The 21,532-nt window shown below is 34.1% G+C and overlaps 4 protein-coding genes across 5 annotated transcripts; 2 read left to right on the top strand and 2 right to left on the bottom strand.

Annotated features, from left to right (window-relative positions):
• Positions 1-86: 86 nt before the first annotated feature.
• Positions 87-1,858, bottom strand: LOC107416904 (uncharacterized). Of its 2 annotated transcripts, none has more exons than XM_016025456.4 (2): positions 1,719-1,858; positions 87-1,498 (listed from the first exon to the last, which is right to left on the bottom strand). In XM_016025456.4, the coding sequence occupies exon 2, from the start codon at positions 1,323-1,325 to the stop codon at positions 633-635; it is 693 nt and encodes a 230-aa protein (XP_015880942.3). In that variant the 5' UTR covers positions 1,326-1,498; positions 1,719-1,858; the 3' UTR covers positions 87-632. The 2 variants fall into 2 exon arrangements, with proteins under 2 accessions (XP_015880942.3, XP_048327866.2); XM_048471909.2 differs by lacking the exon at positions 1,719-1,858 and adding an exon at positions 1,574-1,589.
• LOC107416890 (pentatricopeptide repeat-containing protein At3g12770) lies at positions 1,725-4,577 on the top strand. The gene has a single exon (XM_016025441.4). It carries the CDS (start codon positions 1,725-1,727, stop codon positions 3,978-3,980), a length of 2,256 nt encoding a protein of 751 aa, XP_015880927.3. The 3' UTR covers positions 3,981-4,577.
• Positions 4,578-6,034: 1,457 nt separating this feature from the next.
• On the top strand, positions 6,035-8,580 carry LOC107416884 (putative F-box/FBD/LRR-repeat protein At4g03220). Its single transcript, XM_016025435.4, has 3 exons — positions 6,035-7,234; positions 7,957-8,139; positions 8,278-8,580. The coding sequence occupies exons 1-3, from the start codon at positions 6,149-6,151 to the stop codon at positions 8,578-8,580; spliced, it is 1,572 nt and encodes a 523-aa protein (XP_015880921.3). The 5' UTR covers positions 6,035-6,148.
• Positions 8,581-9,919: 1,339 nt separating this feature from the next.
• On the bottom strand, positions 9,920-12,379 carry LOC107416897 (indole-3-acetic acid-amido synthetase GH3.6). Its single transcript, XM_048471251.2, has 3 exons — positions 11,982-12,379; positions 10,818-11,740; positions 9,920-10,703 (listed from the first exon to the last, which is right to left on the bottom strand). The coding sequence occupies exons 1-3, from the start codon at positions 12,317-12,319 to the stop codon at positions 10,114-10,116; spliced, it is 1,851 nt and encodes a 616-aa protein (XP_048327208.2). The 5' UTR covers positions 12,320-12,379; the 3' UTR covers positions 9,920-10,113.
• Between the last annotated feature and the right edge of the window lie 9,153 nt (positions 12,380-21,532).

Consider the following 21,532-nt stretch of genomic DNA (forward strand, 5'->3'; position numbering starts at 1 on the left):
TTCAGAAGTAAAAGGTAAAAGAGTCTTGCAAATAGCAGAAAAAAGCATCATAATTTGGTAAACTAATTTTCTAAAGGATGCAATGATTCAACAAACTTGTTCCATTTATTGATATAGCTTAAAACAAAAAACTTGTTCTATATTGATATAATACACAATGTTCAAATATTTTGGGATGGATGGAGAAATTTTCCTACAAAAATCTGGCTGATTGTATTGTGAGAGGTGGTTCCTTTGGTAATATTGTATTGGAACTGAAGTAATATTTTCTGTCAAACTATAGCATCCCATATCTGAAAACCCAATAAAGAGAATTGAAGAGCTAGCAATGTGCTTGTGAGAAAGGTTATAATTGCCATGACTGGAGCTTTGGAACAAATAAGGACTAATCACATTCTGAGCGGCCATGGAGAAAAATCAATGCACCACTCAGCTCCCATTAATCAGCAATTTAATGTTCTGGCACTCACTTTCCAACCAATTCACTGGTCTGCTAATTCAAATTCGATTCCATATAATGCCAGCTTAATCATTTTCATTGTTAATCCTTATGAGCAACTCAAAGAATTTACATCATCCAAATTTCAAATTCACAAACGTAAAAACACAATAAAAGAATAAATCACCAAATATCAAGTTGAAATTTTGGTTTTCATAATAATCCTTGTCATTCTCAATCCAGTCAATGTAACATTCATCGCACTGACAAAGCGCGACCTCCCAAACAAACCCGCAATTTCCCTAACTTCTTCATCCCCACATTCCTCCACAATAAGCACACAAACCCCACCAGGCCGAACCGTCCTCTCCATCTCCGAAACAAATCGGGAAGGAAACAACGCCTCGGCGAAGTGGGCAGTAAACGCCAAATCAAACACATGATCGAAAAACGGCAAGTTATGAGGATCGGCCCTACTCACCAGCGGCGGCGAATCGACCATTTCGGTGCCGGTAACATCGCCGACTCCCATCTGGGAAAGACCCATGACCTCGTGTCCGGCACCGACGGAAACGCAGAGCACTTTCGAGTGGTTATGGAGGAGACCCAGATCCTGAAACTCCTTGAAAAAGGTGATGTAGGATTCGACTTTGTTACGCCAGGACTTGGTGGACCACAAGCGCTTGTTCTTCTTCTCGATGGTGAGAAGCTCACGAGGAGAGGAGTCGCAGGAGGATCTGGGGAATCTGAGGTGGGGTTTGGCTGGGGAACCGTGCGGGACGCAGGTTTCAGGGGTTTGGAGGAAGAGTACGATAAGAATCAATGTGGCGATGGTTATGGTGGCATACGAGAGCCTGTTTAGGAATTCCCGTATGTGCCTGTCCATTTTCTGATTAAAAGAGTGGAAATTTTTCAGTGGAAAAGTAGGACGCTTTCCTCCATTTTTGCAGATAGGATTGCGAAAATGCAAATTGAGCTTGTTTGGTTGCTGATAATGGAGCTTTGGTTTGTTTTTGCTCCAGACGGTGCTCTGGTTCTGCCTCCGAGTCTCTAAATGCACTGTAAAATCCCGATTAAAAGTCAAAGACCGTCCAAAAAGAATAAAATAACTAAAAAAGCCGTTATATATACTACGATTTTTTATAGAAGACGCAGTTTCAAAGGACGGGTTTGAAAACTAAAGGCGTAGCTATTATTAGCGTTTTCTCTCAAAAGCAAGAATACTCTCCGTTAGTTAGCGGGTTTAAGCTTCTGATGAAGTGACAAATAAAGTACTTACCGTTTAATGGTGCTGCCCACACGTATGGCTCTGAATGTTTCTTTTACCAAGAAACTTTCGTATCCTCTTCTCTCTCCCTCTCTGCTTTGCTTTCCCTCCGAAATCCGAAGGTTGATTCCTGCAAGACTTACATCGTTTCAATTTCCTGCGTCCTTTTTCACCTCTCTCAATCACTATTCATCATTGTCTCTCCGCCTGGAACCTTACTACGACCATGAAAACTTCTTCTACGGTTTCAATCTCGATTCTTTTTATGCTTCTCTCATTGAACATTCGACCCAGAAGAGGCATTTGGATCAAATCCATGCCCAGTTGCTTGCACTGGGTTTGCACGAAAGCGGTTTTTTAGTAACCAAATTTGTGAATGTTGCCTCGAATCTTGGATATATTTGGTATGCCCGTAAGGTGTTTGATGAATTTATCGAACCCCATGTGTTTCTATGGAATGCTATCATCAGGGGATATTCAAAGCACAATAAGTTTGTTGAAGCTATTGAAATGTACTCACGAATGCAGGTTCTGGGGATAAGTCCGGACTCTTTTACACTTCCTCATGTGCTCAAAGCTTGCGGTGGCTTACTGGCACTTGAAGTGGGTCGTCGGATACATGGTCAGATATTTAGAATAGGGTTTGAAAGCGATTCGTTTGTGCAGAATAGCCTTGTGGCTTTGTATTCAAAATGTGGTCAAATACAGCGCGCAAGAATTGTGTTTGATGGGTTATGTGATAGAACAATTGTTTCATGGACCTCAATCATTTCTGGGTATGCCCAGAATGGTCAACCTATGGAAGCTTTGAGAATTTTCAGTCAGATGAGACGGTTGGATGTGAAGCTAGACAGGATTGTGCTTGTTAGTATTCTCAAAGCATACACCGATGTAGAGGACTTGGAACAGGGGAAAGCCGTTCATGGTTGTTTAATTAAGATGGGTCTTGAATTTGAACCTGACTTGCTTATTTCGCTCACAGCTATGTATGCAAAAAGTGGGCAAGTCATGGTTGCTAGAACATTTTTTGATGAGACTAAGACATCAAATGTAATATTGTGGAATGCCATGATTTCTGGTTATGCTAAAAATGGTTATGCTGAAGAAGCTGTAGAATTGTTCCGTGAGATGATTTCTAAGAACATCAGAACAGACTCAGTCACTATGAACTCTGCTATTTTAGCTTGTGCGCAAGTGGGTTCTCTTGAATTAGCAAGATGGATGGATGATTATGTTAGGATGAGTGAGTGTAGAAATGATACTTTTGTCAACACAGCCCTTATTGACATGTATGCCAAATGTGGAAATGTAGATTTTGCTCGCAAGGTTTTTGATAGAACTCCGGATAAAGACGTTGTTGTATGGAGTGCAATGATTATGGGCTATGGACTGCATGGTCGAGGACAAGAAGCTATTGTTCTTTACCATGATATGGAGCAAGCTGGAGTGACCCCAAACGATGTCACCTTTGTTGGGCTTCTAACTGCATGCAACCATTCAGGTTTTGTAGAAGAGGGATGGCGGCTTTTCCACTGCATGAAAGATTATGGCATTGAGCCACGCCACCAGCATTATGCATGTGTAGTTGATCTGCTTGGGCGTGCAGGTTTTGTGGATAAAGCTTATGATTTTATCATGAACATGCCTATTCCGCCTGGCATAAGCGTATGGGGAGCACTACTGGGTTCATGCAAGATTTATAGAAGGGTGAGTTTAGGAGAATATGCTGCAGAACAACTTTTCTCATTAGACCCATATAACACAGGTCATTATGTTCAACTATCTAATCTCTATGCTTCAGCCCGTATGTGGGATCATGTTGAGAAGGTACGGGTTTTGATGAAGGAAAAAGGGCTCAGTAAAGACCTGGGGTATAGTTTGATTGAAATCAATGGAAAACTTCAGGCATTTCGTGTGGGAGATAAGTCACATCCAAGATCTAAGGAAATTTATGAGGAGCTTGATAATTTGGAGAGGAGGTTGAGAGAGGCAGGATTTGTCCCTCACACAGAATCAGTTCTACATGACTTGAATTATGAAGAGACAGAGCAGACACTTTGTAATCATAGTGAGAGACTTGCAATTGCATTTGGCCTCATCAGTACTGCTCCTGGAACTACACTTAGGATAACTAAGAATCTTCGAGCATGTGTGAACTGTCATTCAGCAACCAAGCTTATATCCAAGCTTGTCAATAGAGAGATAGTTGTTAGAGATTCGAATCGTTTTCATCATTTCAAGAATGGATCTTGTTCTTGTGGAGATTATTGGTGAGAGTTGAGATCAGAGAACTTCAGGATAACAGTGAGATTACTTCCTGGTTCAGTTGATCTCACAAGGAAACAAGCACATGTTCCATCCAACTATGCCTTGAATCTGAGTGCAGCTCAAGAATAAATTTCAGCATGAAATAATTTGGACCAGATGCCTTATCTTAGCTGATGGATCGGAGTTTTTCCAACCAAGAACTATGTGGAAGGGACGATGTACTGAACTAAAACCAAGTTGGGTTTTACCACATGCTATATTGGAAGTCTCTGGGTGGAAGAGAGCAGAGAGGGTTTCCAGCTACCGTATCTACTTAAACCTACTAAAGCTTACTTTACCGTTACCAGCCGCCTGCTAATTGTGACTTATGTGCCAAGCTTTAATTTATGATTTATTTTTTATTTGCCACAAGACCAAAATCTAGTCGTAACACAGTGAAATATAAAGAACCAAGACAAATGTACCTGTATAAATATCGGTGCAATAATTTTTATTGCGCCTATTTAGATGTATTAGCACAGTTGTAGCTCCAGCACCAAATAAGAGAGGATCTAACATTTTCCTATTTTTCAGTCAATGGCCTCACAATTTAGGATTTTTTTTTTTTTTTTTGGGTCGAATTCTCATTGTTTTACTCACAAAGAAAAACAAAGAAGATTCTCATTGATTTTTGCATAGTCCGACGGTTATAGATAACTGTTTTATCGTCCTTCTTCATAAATTTTTTATGATTTTATAGGATAAAATAATTATTTACATCTTATTCTGATTTTTTTTTAATTTTTTTGCATTGTATAAAAATTAGAATATCCTGATTAACAATTATTTTAAGAAAAATGGTGTATATATATATATATATATGTATATAAACAAGGATTTCCATTTTAATTATATTATATACATACATATATATGCATTTATACATGTCAAGATTTCCATTTTGAATCTTGGGTTGCCTCAAAGATTAAGATATAAAATACACTTTTTTAGATAGTTTGATTTCATTTTATTTAATTTTAATAAATAAGTAAAGTACTATCGCATAACTTTTATCTATTAACAAAACTTTTATCTATTAACAAAATGAGTAGTATTAAGTAATTATTATATGAATAATGCTAAAAATACAATATTTAAAAAAGAAAAAAAGCTAAGGGTAAAAGAGTTTTCCAAGAGATGTGATAAAAGTGAGTGTCATTATTTGACTTATATTTAATCTCACTTATCCATTAAAAAATTTAATTATCTTCTAGAATTTTTTTTTATATTTAAATTATATTAATTTTTAACAAATAAAAAAACAACATGTTATAAGCTAAATTGAGATATCATTTTATTGCCTGATATTTAATCTTTCATAGGTTCGATCATCTTATAAGTATATTTAAACTATATTAATTTTTAATTAATAAAATAATAATAGATTATCTTTGCTTTATCACGTGTGATAGCTGCTGGTGCTTGTAACGTTAATGGCATTGTGTACTATAAACAACTTTTATTATATATATATATATATATATATATATGTTTTTTTGAAAAAACACATACCAATTTTAATGAAAATTATTACCTGAAATAATACTAGCGGAATTCGCATGTTGATAATATCGTATGTGTATATATATATATGTATGGTACGTTTAACATATCTTGAATATTAGTATTTATCATAGTGTGTGATTTAATATTATTGGGCAATTGTTTTATATTGATGCTAATAAATTTCACATAGTTATTATTATTTTTTTTAATGAAACAATAAATTTCACATAGATGAAAAAAGAAACATTATTGATGCATTGCAGTAGTTTTTCTGTGTCATATATGATGATGAATCTTAATTCAAGATTCAGTTTTCAAATTAAAGAGAGATAAATGTATTTTTTTATTTCTAAAATTTAATTATAATTTTTAAAAAAAGAGAGAAAATTTTTTCTTAGAACTCAAATTATAATTTCATTCCTCATAATCAAAAAGGAAAAAAAATAATTTGTTTCCTTCATGAAAAAAATAAAATATTATTTCCATTTGAAACAAACTCAAACGCTGTTCTCGTTCTCAGCCTAGTTCACTCTTTTGAAACTTTCAAACCCTAATCTAGATATGCCAATCTCTTGACCTACTAAAAACCAGAAAAAAAAAAAATAACATCAAGCACAACTAAACACTCCATGGAAACAAGATCCGCAAAGAAAAGAAAGCTTTCAATCTTCTACAGCAACAACAACAACAACAATGAAGAAGAACAACAGCCAGGCAACGACTACATCAGCGAACTCCCAGACGCTGTTCTTCACCACATCCTCTTCCTTCTACCCATCAAAACCGTCGCCCAAACCAGCGTTTTATCCAAAAGATGGAGATCTCTCTGGTCGACCTTCCCGGATCTGGACTTCACAACATTCAATCCGGTCGCAACTATTTCCCATCCGAATGGGTCAAGAAAATCACATGCACATTCATCACATTCACATTCTTCGAACCCCAAAGGCATAGACTTCATTTCCCAGATTCTAACTCTCCGAAACAAACACTCCGATATCAGAGTCCTTCGTTTCCGCGGCCGTCTTAGTTTCTCTCGACTCAACGGCATGATTCGCCGCGCTATCAGACACAATGTTCAAGAACTCGACGTCGATGTAGCCACCGACGACTATTTCAACTTCCCAAGATGCGTAATCGCGAGCAAATCTCTACGCGTTTTCAAAATGAGATCGCGCTATCCTGGGTTTCGTTTAGCTCCAACGTCGATTATGAAAAGCGGTTTTCAATCCCTCCAATCTCTGTCGCTTTCTCTCATAATCCTATACAACCAGCCCTCTCTCTCAGATTTGTTTTCCGATTCGTCTTTCCCTCTTCTCAAGAAACTGAGTCTCGACGCATGTTTTGGATTGAAAATTCTCAACGTTGGATGCCGAGCGCTAGAAGATTTGAGCTTAGAGAACTGCTTTCAGCTGCAGTGTTTGGAAATTTCGTGTCTAAAATTGGAGAGGTTGCGAGTTGCGAGTTGTTTCGATGCTTATATTGCAAGGAGTTGGGTGAAGATTGAAGCGCCCAAAGTGAGAAGCGTTGTTTGGGAATATAATGCTGTCACGGATGGTTGCTTTGTGGTGAACTTGAGTGGTGTGGAAGAGGCTTCTGTTGGTTTTTTTGTACTGCAGGAACATTTAAGTGTGCCAAAGCTTCAGACTGTTTCCAATCTTTTAATGGCACTCTCTCACGTCCGTCGTTTAACACTTGAAATCCAATGTGTTGAGGTATATAATATCCATATTTCATATATTTATATATGTAATTAATTATTATTGATTTTATATTATTAAATATAAACTCGATTAATTAATGAACATAATCTCTTGATATGATGGCAAATATAAACTCACAGTTCGGTTGTTTTTTTCATGTAGTGACAAATTCACATTTAAAACAAAATGAAAATTGCTTTAGACAAGTTCACATCTGCGGATGTAGAATTACTTTTTATTTTTTACTTTTATTTTTTTCCATGTACGTACGGCTTAAAAATGGTTTTCTGTTTTCTTTTTTGGTCCACGTGTTTTTTTCATGTTCCTTCATTTGGAATAAGGAATAAAACTCTACTTGTATTTCGATATACTTTATCTGTCAATTGATTTTTATTTTATAATTAATAAACATGCATGTACAATTTCTTTGGGGAGATTGTTAAGGCAACTTTTATAAATTAAATTAATTGAGACAGAAAGAATGATGACATAGCTCCAATCTCTCCTTTACCAACAATGTAAAGGATAAAAATGTATGTGACAATTATGGGTACAAGTCCCAATTACTAGGTTATAAGTATGAACATTTTGGCATTCTGGTCAAGAAAAGCCATATCCTAATGGTACCTGAGCCTTTGAACAGTTATATTTATATGCTTATCTTCAGTTTCTTGGCAAAGAAGGTACTGATTTTTCCATTTCTAAGCATGATTTGCCTGTTTTGCTTTTTGCAGATTATTTCAAACAATAACTATTTTGCAGTTTATCTGCAACCATTTAACAACCTCGAGTCCTTGGAATTGCATACCGGTTTCAACAAGAACAACGTCCCTGGATTAGCGTGCATATTCAAGAGCTCTCCACTTCTACGAACTCTCATTCTTAGGATTATTAACGATTACAAGATTGAAAGGAGGGTAAGTATTATATATCCATGATCTTTCCTTCTTTTTTATTTTTTATTTTTTTTTGAACTCTGTTTTATTATACTTCTCTGACTTTTATCAGTTTTTCAATAGCTGATCTGATTATATGTTTTATGCTTAATTATTTAGAAATGGAATAAGGATTTGTGGGACATGTCTGCCACTGAGGAAGAACAATATTGGGAATCACAGGCCGAAACCTTGAAATCCTTTCTACATAATCTTAAGGTAGTAAAAATCCATGGATTTTTAGAATGCGAGAATGAAGTTAGTCTAGCAAAGTTCTTGCTCAAGCATGGAAAGGCTCTGGAAGAAATGACTTTGTGCACAGGACGCTGCAAAGCTAGAGATTCTCTTAGGAGACAAAAAATTAGGTCACAAATTATGGGATTCTCTTGGGCTTCTTCTAATGCTAAAATCACAATTCAATGACATGTACTACATTTATCTGGACTCTAATTCATGATCAGTATGCAGCTTTTTTTTTTTTATTTATTTATTTATTTTTCCTCTTTCTTTATGGCCATGCATGCATGCAATATTAATATATTCTCTTTTTATTCATTTTTTAAGGTGCAGAAGCTATTAACCCCATAGAGAAATAATAAGCATCAGAAAGTGTAAAGAAACAAATTTCAATATTGAGAGTGTCAAAAGTAAACAAGGCACCACTAGAGGAAACACTAATTTCCACATATATTATGAGGTAGTGAACAAAGGGTATGCTTTTAATCATCCCCCTACGAGTAATGGTGAATTTTATTTAAGAATGTCCTTGCTTCTTTTATTCCTAGTTTAGGTAGTATTTTCATCTAAAAATATTCTTGTTATACTTGCACTGGATTGTACTGAAGTCTTTCAATCTTGTGTCCAATTAAATTTAAAATTGTCCATTCCAACCCGTGACAGTCTACATCCAACTCGATCCCCATAAATCCATCTCATATTTGAAACATGATGACACAACACCCTGCATTAAATTGCCTCTGTTTGCAAAATCCTTGGGACCATTTTCATAAATATTTCCTCAATTTTCTTCTGAATAATTAACACAAAAAGAAAATAAATAAACAAAAGGTGGGTCAACTATGCGAATTATCTCATTCCTGCAACCATATGCCAACAATACTTTCTGCCGGCCGAATGCAGCTGATGGCATGACCTGGCTTTCCACATTGATTGAAGGACATCGTTACAGGTTGGGCTTGCTGGCATTGGGCCTAGTCAACATTTATTATTCATGCCTAATCCAATACGTTTATGCACCCTAAAGTGGAAGTCAACCAAGAGTAGATTCTTTATCAGCCAGAAAAGTTATAATAATAATAATAATAATAATAATAAATAAATAAAATCCATTGCACTGTTCCCTTCAGAGGGAGGTCAGATCACCAAGCCATCCTATTCCTTCCTAGCTATCAAGAAAGAACAAAGTCCCAATTCCATTGGCTTTGCATAGTAAACAATTTTGAAAGCTCCATAAGGATTTCATTATTGTAGCTACTTTAATGCTGGCACTTGAAGTTAATGCATTAGTTTGAAAAAATGATCGAGACAAGCACAAAATTTCAATTCGAATGTCACTAGTAACGATATTAGTGTTAGTTTTGCCTAAACTGTAAAAATTGGATCTCCAACATAATACACTGTTAAAGCTACTCTATATTTGGTTTGCCACAACAGAGTTCTTCTTGAAGAAAGGTAAAAAAAAAAAACAATATATATATATATATATATATTCATTATTCCAATTTCAAGTATGCAAGTCAAGTAAGTATAAACAGAGTGATAAATTTATTCAGGACATAGCTTTTTTTCCACCAAATAAGTGTCTCTTTTTGGTAGAAGTTAAACAGCATTAATAAGCTAATTAATAATGGGTCAACCTATTCGTAACTTTGTTTGAAGACAATTTCTTGTTCAGTTTCAACATAGAAGCCTATTATTAACCTTAATCACTCTTGTTTAGTTCTGAGTACACCACTGCTTATGACCCGGAACCCATTTCGGGCACTTAGGACTGAAGTAATTCGAAACAGCTTTGGAATTCAAAAGTTGAACAATCGGAGCATATTTCACACATCTAGGTGCCTTGTACTGGTTTATAGATGCACCTAAGTGATTGAGAGCATAGTCCATGAGCTTATCAAAAGTTCCATGCTCCACTATTTTGATCTCAAGAGGACCAATGGACTTGTCCGAAACACGACATTGCCTGTACACACTGTTAAGGGACTCTTCGATTGCGAGGCAACAATCTTCGAACACCGAAGGAGGAATTGGGTTTGCTCCATGTTGATTAATCTCCCAATACAGAACATAGTGACCCGGAATAGTGGATGTGTTGGCGTAGCTAGTGTACTCTGTGAGAGTGGCACCAAAAGGACAGAGATGATTTGCTGCATTTTTCACAGCGTTTTGTAGCTCTACCTCATCGGTTTTATCAGAATCAATGCTGAGAGCCACATTTTTTCTGCACACGAAGCTGAACTTAGGGGCTTTGTTCTTGAATCCTGTCACTCGGAGTATGTCACCGACACGGTAACGATAAAGCCCTGCATTAATTTGACAATTAATTAAAAAAAAAAAAAACCCAGGTCCCAAAATAAGTGGTAAAGTTGCGGAATTTTTCTTTTTTTTTTTCTTTTTTTTTCTTTTTTTTCTTTTACCTGAATAAGTAGTGACAACGAGCTCATATTCATGTCCCATTTTAACATCAACAAGGTCAATCAAATCTTGGTTTTTGTTTTTGTCTTTGGCTTCAGAAATGGAATTAGAAAAACCATTGTTCCTATTCACTGGCAAGAATTCAAAGTAGGCCATGGTAGGTATGAGGGTATAAGAGACTTCATTTGGTTTACAAAGTGGGTTCAAATTGAGGCCAAAGTAACACTCTGAAGAAGCATACATAGTGCAAACAAGAGGGAGACCATTGCTGTAATAATCAAGTATAGGGATGTACTGAGACATTGTTCCAGTCACAATAACATCTATATACTTCGTGTTTGGCCAAAGCTTCGTTATAATTCCTTTCCACGACTCTTTGCCACATTCTGTTTCAATGAATTCTGCAAAATCAGGGTCCGGTTTGAGAGTTTTCATGACCGAATCTCTAACCGAAGGATCATTAATTTTGGAGTCAATTGTCCCTGTCCGAATATCATGAGCCAAAAGTTTCCAATTCTTTTCGAGGAATTTAATGGCACGAATAAATCCGGAAGCGAAAACAGCACCAACACGAAGAACTTCTCTGTTTTGGCAGAGCCCACAAAGCAACTGAGAGTACATGCTTTGATAAGAATCAGGGCAGAGAATTGTTTCGTTTGGGCTTGTGTAGTTCGCATAAGGATCATGAAACCTGTTCCTGAAATGCGAGCTCTTGTAATAGCTTGTTAGAACTGGACGAGCTATAAGTCCCCCTGGGGTCTTGGCCTCTGATTTTATGAACAAGAAATACATTCCTTTGCCTTTGTCAAGACCAGGAACAAACTGGTTCATCACCGGCATTAACAGACTATAAAGCAAAGATCGCCTTTCGAGCTCCTCTTCTGTTGTTGGCATTAGTTTCCTCTCTCCCCCAGATGTTCCCGAGCTATATACATAAAGATCAATCAAAACCCAGTAAGCAAATTGATCACAAAGAGTTGAACTTTATTTTTCATTTATTTTTTTTGTCGGTATTACAATAATTTTATATCTAAAAAGAAAGAGGGTGTGACTCAGAACCCACGACCTCAAATGTGTCAGATGCGCGGAGCATACCACTAGACCAATTGAGCACCACAAAAATTCATATATTCAAAGAAAGAAAGTTTTATACATAGACCGAGTACCTGGTCAAAAACTCGGAAATGGGTTTGGAACAGAGAATTGGAGAGGTGTCACCATTAGCGATGCGATCGATATCGGGCTTTAAATCCTCATAGGTAACGATGGGGATCACCTTCTTGAAAGTTTCTCTGTCCGTACGACCGTTAAGGCCGTGTCTCGTCAAGTACTCAACGTTGGCACTACGACCAAGGATTTCAGCTAGAACCTTTCTCTGAACTCCATCGGCATTACTCGTAACATCTTCTATGTATTGCCAAGACTTGTGATTTTTGTCTTTGATACCATTATCAGAAAGACAAGCTTTTGGCTCTTTATCGAATTTCTTTGGAGGTTCCGGCATAGTTTGAGCTTATAGAAATATATATATATATATATATATATTGGTTTGCAAAAGGAAAACAATAAAAAAAAAAAAAAAAAAATTTCAAACAAAAGCCAAGTTCTATGTAGCTGTGTGTGTGAGAAATGAAGTGAAAGCAAGGGATATATATAGAGCCAAGGGAAAATATTAAATTAAGGTGGCCATATAAAACCTCACTTTATAAAAAGTTGGAAGTCAACAGAGGGTAAAATTGCAAATACAATAGCTTTTTTTTGTTTTTTGGGTTACTTTTTACATTGATTTTTTACTAAAATTGTTAATGGGTTCGATTTACAACTTTTGTTTTTATTTTTTTTATATAAATTTCTATATATTAATTAATAATTAACATTCACAAACTATTAAAACAAATAAATACAAACAATTAAAAAAAAAATATGTTAACAAGCAACATATTAAACCCAACTTGTTTGTTTGTTTGTTTGAAGGGGTGAAGGAGGGGAGTGTAAAATCCAGGGGGCTTGGAGTTGAAAGGGAAAAGAGGGACAGGGTAACGGTTTGGAACCGGAAGTGTGGAAGAAAATTTCAAAAGGGGAAAAAGCGCAAAAAGAGGGTGATGGGACGGGCAGTATCCGGTAAATTCGCGCGGCGAGCGTGCATGCACCGCGGGCTTTGTTAAGAAATCAGGCAGCTTCTTTCCGTGATTTTGTCTCAAACACGCAAATTTTTGGCTTCTGCTTCACTTCACCATTTCCCGCCCATACCAATTTCACTTCAACTTATAATTTCTTTTGTTTTTAATTATCTAATTCAAGGTTTAGAAGGCGATATATATAAATAAAAAACGTACTAAACATTCCATTACCCAAAAAATAAAAATATTAAACAATCCTATTAGCAATGGCTAATAAAATTTTATTATGTAGGAGAACCCATGACAAATGATTTTAAAGTTGATAATTTCAAATCTAAGGTTACTACTGTATAAACATCTAACTTTAAAGTGTATGTATTTATGAGGATAACTTCACACTCAAAGGATAGAGCAACAGATAGAAGCTAACTTTTTATCATATCTGCTTGCAAGAGTTGTGAGTTCGAGTTCCAATAATCATACTATGCACTTTGAAATGGATTCCGCATGCATGCTGTCATATACTATAAAGAGGGAGATTGGGGCAACTTTTCGATGATGAATTCAATGTTACATAATTTTCATAAAGAGATTGGGACAACTTTTCGATGATGAATTCAGTTTTACATAATTTTCATAAAGATTGTGAATAGTTATAGATGCTAATAGTCCATAGTGTCTAAATTTTCTGAATAGATGATATCCACCAAAAAAATTATTTTTTATCCATTAAAAAAAATAAAAAATGAGAAAGCCTTTTATTGGGAATTGGAATATTATAATATATTGATATAATAGATTTGCAAGATAGGTCTAACTAGCTTATATGAGAATCGATCTAAAATTCAATCATTTTCAACTGGAAGATATGCTACGATTCAGTTTACCAAAATGAGGAAGTTTAATTTAAAAAATAATTAAGCGTTATCAGAAAATTAATGGAACAATACTTTCTGATTTCGGAGGATGCTGACTTTTATTATTATTATTATTTTTATTTTTTTAACTTATTTTGTAAGGTTCTTTTGGGGGCTGTTGGATACCTGACGCGTGTTGAAAATGAGCCGTATCTTTTTTATGGATAGTGATTCCAGGAAAAGCCTGAAAGCAACCAGTATCCTAACCAAACAAGCTACATGCTGTGTATATATAACACAAAGCAATGCAATATTAAAGTCACCAATTAATTTATTAAAATGTTTATTAAATTATTAATAAAGTGTATTATTTTATTTTTAAAATATTAATATAATCTAATTATAAATATATATATATATATATATATATATATATTTTGGTGTTTTACAAATAAGCGAACATTTGATGAAAATTAGTACAATTAAATATAATTGATCGAATAATAAAATATTATTATTTTGATAAACTTTTTTATAATTTTTTACACTCTAGGTTTATTCCATATATAAGATGTATATCTTTTATTCGATTTAATTGCTTTGAGCTACCGCCATTCAATATGCACATCCACTCAAACCCATTGGCTCCTGTCAATGCTTTTATACTCTTTTCTTTCCAATTGTTTTTCCAATAAAAAATGAAATATATGTATATGCATATATACAATCGAAGATGACTTTCGGTTGGGTAGAGAAGCACGAGGCTGATTCGCATTTGTAACAACAAGATGATTAGATTCTAAATGGAAGAAAACTTTTTGAATGTGTTGGAGAGAGAATCGTAATAAATTCTATACGTGGCTTCTTGCACGTCTCCCTGGTATGTCCCCCTTAAATTGATCTCTTGTTATCCTACGCCTTTTGTAATATGGGATAGTTGGTACTGAAAATGAATCTTGACATTTACATTTGTGTTTGGAAGTTTCGTGGTGGTGGAATATTGAAAGTTCGCTATATATATGCTATGTGAGTATGTGACATGAACAAAAATGCTACTCATCATCGAGTCCACATTGTGAAGTATAGCAAAAATCCTACATTTATAAATGTAAGATAGCGAATTATTTATTTATTGGGAATTATCTTATATAGTTTACAATAAATGATGATATATTAAATTATATATAAACTTTAATTTTTATTTAAAACTAAAATTCAAATTGAGTAATTTAAAATTAGGTGATAATCCTTAACAACCAGCGAGATTGGCTTATTAGCATGCCCATACCTATACTATTAAAATTGTAAGTTTAAGTCGCATCCTCCCCTCTAGATCAGATTTTTGAAAGAAACTTATGCAAGTGTATAATTTTAAAATTGTATGTTCAAGTCATATCCTCCTTCGAAAACAGATTTTCAAAAAGAAATTTATGCCAGTGTATATTTTTAAATTAACAAATTAGAGTAGAACATCTTCGAATATGGATTTTTTTTTTCTTATAAAAAAAAAAATCTCATAAGTCTCGTCTTATACCACTTGTCACGGACTTGTTTGTTTACCCTTCAAGCCGTGCGGCCTTAGTTGCTATTCCGACCCTTTGTTGCAACTAAGTAAGCCTTTTGCCCACTAAAAGAGAAAGCTAAGCAAAGAAAGCTAGAGCACAAAGAGAGTTTGGGAGAATGAAAGTATATTACTTGAAAGAGAGCTTTACAAGTATAGATGAGATTTCTTGGATGGTTTGGCCAAATGAGGCCTCCACCTATTTATAGGCATACAAAGCTTAATCCTACGGCTATAATTGCTTTAATCCTACGGTGGAGAATGGTTCCCACCTACTCCCACCTACTTTACATAAAATATCTAAAGAAACATCTAGAATGGATATGTACATGGCTTGGCCCATTGTAAGGCCCAAAATAGGCCCAAAGTGGATTATAAGGCCCATAATGGAGAGAATGCTCACCAAGTGTTTGATGAAATGCTTTAACCGTGACATTCTCCCCCACCTATGCCGTCGAAGGATCATTGGTTTAAGCTCAACCACATAAGAGCAACATTGGTTGCACCTAACTAAGACAAAATCATGATTATATGAGCAAATATTAAGGCCAAAGTTTGTAATGAAGATAATTATATTTATATACAGATTAATATGATTCTTTTCTATAAACACTAAAGCGTTCTTCCTTCCTTTTTTTTTTTTTTTCATATGGAAGAGAACCGGTTTGAATTTTTGGGGTATAAAAATGGAGGGAATAACTCCTAATAAAGAAATCCACATTTCAAAAGAAAGACATCATCTAATTATTGTTATTTTTTATTTTCAATTGAGACCCTTTGCTTTCCACATTAATTCAATTTAGAAGAAATCCCCAAATCAAATCGAAATAAAGAATTCTAAACCGTTCAAATTGAATTCGGGTAAGAAAAATAAATCTCATCTATATATATAAAAACTCACTTCAGTATAATTTTTAGTCACGCCAAATAAAATCAATGGCTTTAAAAGAAAAAAAAAATAAAAAAAAATCAACGACATACCTAATAAGAATATTTATCAAACCCTTTGTTAGTGGAAGGGTATGAGTTACCAAAATATTTATCAAATTTATTTTCTAAATAATATGGCAATATTTAATTAATTTATTTTTTAAATTTATGTATCTATTTAAGGATTTACTTTTTCATATTTAGATTAGATGAATATGTTAACTATTAATATTTTAACAATTGTCATTTGATAAATAAATTTATTAAACATTTTAACTTCAATAGTATTAATGAGAGTATATATACTTATTAATTTTTTTGGTAAATTATATTTATTTATCGGTTAATTAGATTTTAATATCTTATTCTTTCATCGGATTACATATTGCATATTGAGTTCTTAAATTTAAAAGGTTCCAATTCGAGCTCTCTACTACAACTTGTTTCATATTAGTCCAATATGCAAATGGACTAATGGAAAGTTGACAGCATCAATCATGTACATTGCATGTGATAATTTTTACCCTATTTTTTTTAAAAAGCCCTTTTGTGCTAAAAAAACTTCAACCATAAAGAAGTGAAGGAAAATAAAAAACATAAGTAAAGAAATGAAATCTAAACAAAATTGATGTCGAAGACTTGCTATTATTATGAAAGCGGCATCCTATAAATGTTTTATGATAGTTTTTTATGACACTGGAAATGGAGGATAATGGTGTGCTTTTTTTTATTCTCTCTTCTTTATTCTCTCTTCGTTCTTCGTTCTTACTCGTTTTTTATTGGGGTTTTATGCCTTAAATCATTTTTCTTTTCAGAAAAAATTGGTCAACTAACGCCATTTATTTTCCGCTAGCGATTTTGATGAATAGAATAACATGAAATAATTTTGTAAATTAAAGGCTCAAAATGAAATGTTTTAAATTTGAACATTTAAAGTGTAATTGGTAAAAAAATTAGATACTAAAATCTAATTAATATTGCATTTATAATTTATATAATATGGAAGTGATATTTATTTATTTTTTAAGAAAATTAAAAATATTTTATAAAATTAATCACTTTTTTATTTTTATTTTTATTTATTGCGCAAGTGCTATGTGATTATAACGTATCCAATATCCGTATATCATATGATTCTGTCTAGTGCCAGAAAGTCAGCGTTTAAAATTGGAAGAGAGAAAGAATAGTGACTGATGGATGGTGATCATCACGTTATGAGAACGAGACCACAAAATTCGTAAAAGAGATAAAACAAAGGGTTGACTTCTCTCTAGTCTGGTAATTTCCACTTTTCTCTCCGGCTGTCTCCTAATCCCAGCTAGCTATTCTCACTTTCACGTGGTAATATGTTGCAAACCCATTGGTTGTGCCCCCAAACACATCTCAACAATCAAACCAAACCCAGATAAAAGAGAGCGTTGCTTAAGCAGGAGAAAATGCTTGGGGTTTCAGAGTATTTACTAAGGAATATATCATTATTGCCTTGTGCTTGTTGAGACGTAGATAAATGGAGATTTTGGGGGGTGAATGTTTATGTGGGATTATTGTCATTCTGTTTCTGTACATGATATCTTTTGATTTTAACATAATTTATTAATCTAAAAATTAGATACAGTTAACCCGTACTTGTAATATTAATCGGGACTTTCAACCATATGATGGCTTAATCTAGTTTCAACCCTATATATGCTTCTACTGTAATGTGTCTCATCATCTAATTAAATAATTCCTTGAGCTACTACAAAGAGATTCTGACCAATGACAAGTTTACACATGTAGAATATTTATCTGTTATTTTACACGGTCAAAATTCAGTATTAATTAACGGCATTTTTTTTGTCGAAATACCTGAGAGCACAATTACGCAGATCATGGTGTATGAATGGATATGACATTGAACACTAATTAATTAATGGCATGAATTTCCGGCTTAATTAATATCTATCCAACTTTGGTTTTGAACTTAATGAATGACAATCACTCGGCATGTGCACAAAGAAGGGTCCTGTAGGGTACACTCTGACCATCAGCTTCATTCCACTTAATTAAACCAACTCATTCTGGCCACTGCCAGTGACGTATGTATTAGCGTGCATTTTGTCTAATGAGAACATTAGCTACTTCAGATCCCCTCTTCTTCTTTTTTTATTTTTATTTTTATTTTATATCATTACTATTATTATTATTTTTTTTTATGAAGTATGGGAATTTATTTTATATCTTGCATAGGGACTAAGCATACCAGACTTGCTACATATATCCTAACAAAGCTTATAAATGGACTGGTGGAAAATTAAGTACCAAGATTAAAAAATGTAGGGTTATATGCAAGTATGAGAAAGAGGAAGAAAGAAATCAGAATGAATAAATTTCAGATATCTAGATGCACCTAACACCTTTTTGTGTGCATGTGCGAGCACAGTATGTTAGCACAAGGGGTTGGGCCAGGGGACATGGATCTATCGCACGCTTACATACATGGACTGATCATACAATTACAAGGACATGGTGACATATCAACAACCTCATTAAGCTAGCCTGTACGATTTCTCACACATGCAAATGGCAATGCCATTTCCAATTGCTAACCTGAGTGATCGATCCACCCACCATATTGACTCGACTATCTACATACATCTATACTTATAATTCTATAAATGTGATTGAGCTTCCGACTTAAATGATGGTGGTACTCAGAACGTTTATTTATTTATTTTTTTTTTTATTTATTTTTTTTTTTTGTATAGTTGGTTTTCTATAACAGCATCTCTGATATCATTAGTATGAGTCTTCTACCTTTTTGGTTAGGACAAAGGTTAGGACGATTTCCCCAGTACGGTCTAAAACTCAAAAGCAAAATTTACACTTCACTAGGGCCACTAAAACAAAAGATGCATTGTATATTAAAAATTTCTTGAATCTTTTCAAGATTTGATGCTTTTTCTGTCTTTTTTGCTATTCCGGTCGTATTTAGGGCACAATGTCCTTGTCGGATGCAATGTTTTTGCATTGCTTATATCTATTGGATGGTAGATTTATTTCGATAGATATGATAGGTATCTGAATCTGATCTTCATCATGTCAATGCCATGGTAAATGGTTTTAAATTAACCTTATTATCCAGGTTTCACTTTCTGGGTTCCAACTATAAATATATATATTTCTCTCTGTCTAGTTTTAATCAATGTTGTTATCTGTCTATGTCAAGTACTTCAATAGATCCATACTACTGTCTATGCAATCAACCTAACTTTGAAGAAGCAGCCATGGTTCTTATTTGGATGTGTGTGTGAATGACTATTTTTGGTTTGGAAAATTTGGCTGTGTTTGCCACTATCTTAATAATTTGGGTTGCGGGGGCACATGTGAAAATTATTAAGATAGTGGCAAACACAGCCAAATTTTCCAAACCAAAAATATGATATATTTCATCAAAATGAACCATCTATGATCATATATAATATATCATATATCAAATATCAAATATTAGATTTGTCAACGAGTACTTAGATGGTGTGTTCATATAATTGTAATTAAGCAGTACTAATAAATTAAATGTCCAATACAATGGATCGAATACATTATTATTTTAAATAGGTACAATTCCATGTTTTCCAGCATGAAACACACGTGTAACGTGTTTCATTTACAGTTCAATCCACTTCATCAGGGATTTCAGATGTCTCAGACTCTCAGTTGTATAAAACAGCTTGCTTAGTATTAATTTTGAGTTTCAGCTTCCATCTTTTAACATTAATGCACTTATATTATGTATCACACCATATCACACCTAGAAAACATTGTTTTCATAATTGATGAAAAGCTACAAAATCTAGAAAACTACATTTGATGTTTTTATATATAAATTAGGATTAAAATTCCCCTGTTTGCTCCTCAATATATATTGATTTGTCTTGAACATCTAATTACAACATTAAACATGCTCGTATCAAATACATAAGATATTTTAACTCCAAACATTTCATAAACAAGCTTATTTATTTCAGGATTGTCATGATGAGACCATTTGACCAAACCAGCAAGCGTGCTAACTTAAATGAATGTGATGTACATTGCATTCTTTATTTAAGAGGGTTTGATCATGAAAGTAAAAAATATGTAAATATGGTGTTTTCTCCTAGCAATCATGCATTTACCTTATCAAGTATTCCCGTTTCTTTTTATTACATTTATACTAGGCTTGCACGATTAAGTACAGTCTTTTAGAGAAGAACAGAATATCCTTACTCTTATATATATCTATCGTGGAACAATTATGGGTGGGAATAACCCCCCATTGTCAGAAAGAGAGAAATAAAATAAATAAATAAATAACAAAAAAGTTGATTTAACACCTGATTAAAATCAAAAGCATCTGCATAATTGTGTTTAAATATAGAGGAAGATAATTCTTATCCAAAAGTTAAAAAAATAAAAGTTTGACACGATAGATCAACACAGAGACTATAGTTTCTGTGATAAGAAAGTTAGCTATAATATCCTGGCTTCCATTTACCAAAGCACCAAAAAATTTTTAACCATATCTTTATTTGGAAGAACCCCTAGAAACCTGAAAATTCTGAATGCGGCTTTGTGATTTGAACCATATTAAAGTTCATGTCCAATCCAAAGGCTGTAGTATATGAGATGCACCTTTCTACCCATCTTTTCATGCGGGCAATTTGGCAAACATATGGGGACCATTGGTAGCCAACAATTAGCTTGGTGCATAAAGTACGCACAAAGTATCACTGTCTGTTAAAGATTAGTAATAGATATTAGATATTGTTATCATCGTGGAAAGTTTACAGAGGACGTTGTGTCTATTCTTTTTTCCCAATTCATAAAAAGAAAAGGGTAATGGGGTCTCTTTGAGTATGCTTTTTCTAAGGAATTTTCTGTGCTTTTTGGGCTTTGCTTTTCAAGGGGATGTACACAGAGAAGACAGAGTGGCAATGGATCTCAGCAGAGGTGGGGAGCACATTTATATGTAGGTTGAGAAGTTAAATAGCCAACTGGGTTCTAAAACGTGTCTTTTTCATATATTGCAAAGCTCTGGTTTATATGGATGACTCAAGCATCCAATACAAGCAGTAAGAAGGAATATATTTGAAAAGCAGACTTTGGTGGAAAAAACTGCTAGTCTGTTTGGATAGTGGTAAGGATTTTGTGGAGATATGGGTATGGCTTGGGGCGCTGTTAGATACATGGTAAAGTTTAGCGTAAAAACGAATTTCCAAATATTTAGT

This window comes from Ziziphus jujuba, chromosome 4, assembly GCF_031755915.1.
Source record: "Ziziphus jujuba cultivar Dongzao chromosome 4, ASM3175591v1".
NCBI lineage: Eukaryota > Viridiplantae > Streptophyta > Magnoliopsida > Rosales > Rhamnaceae > Ziziphus > Ziziphus jujuba.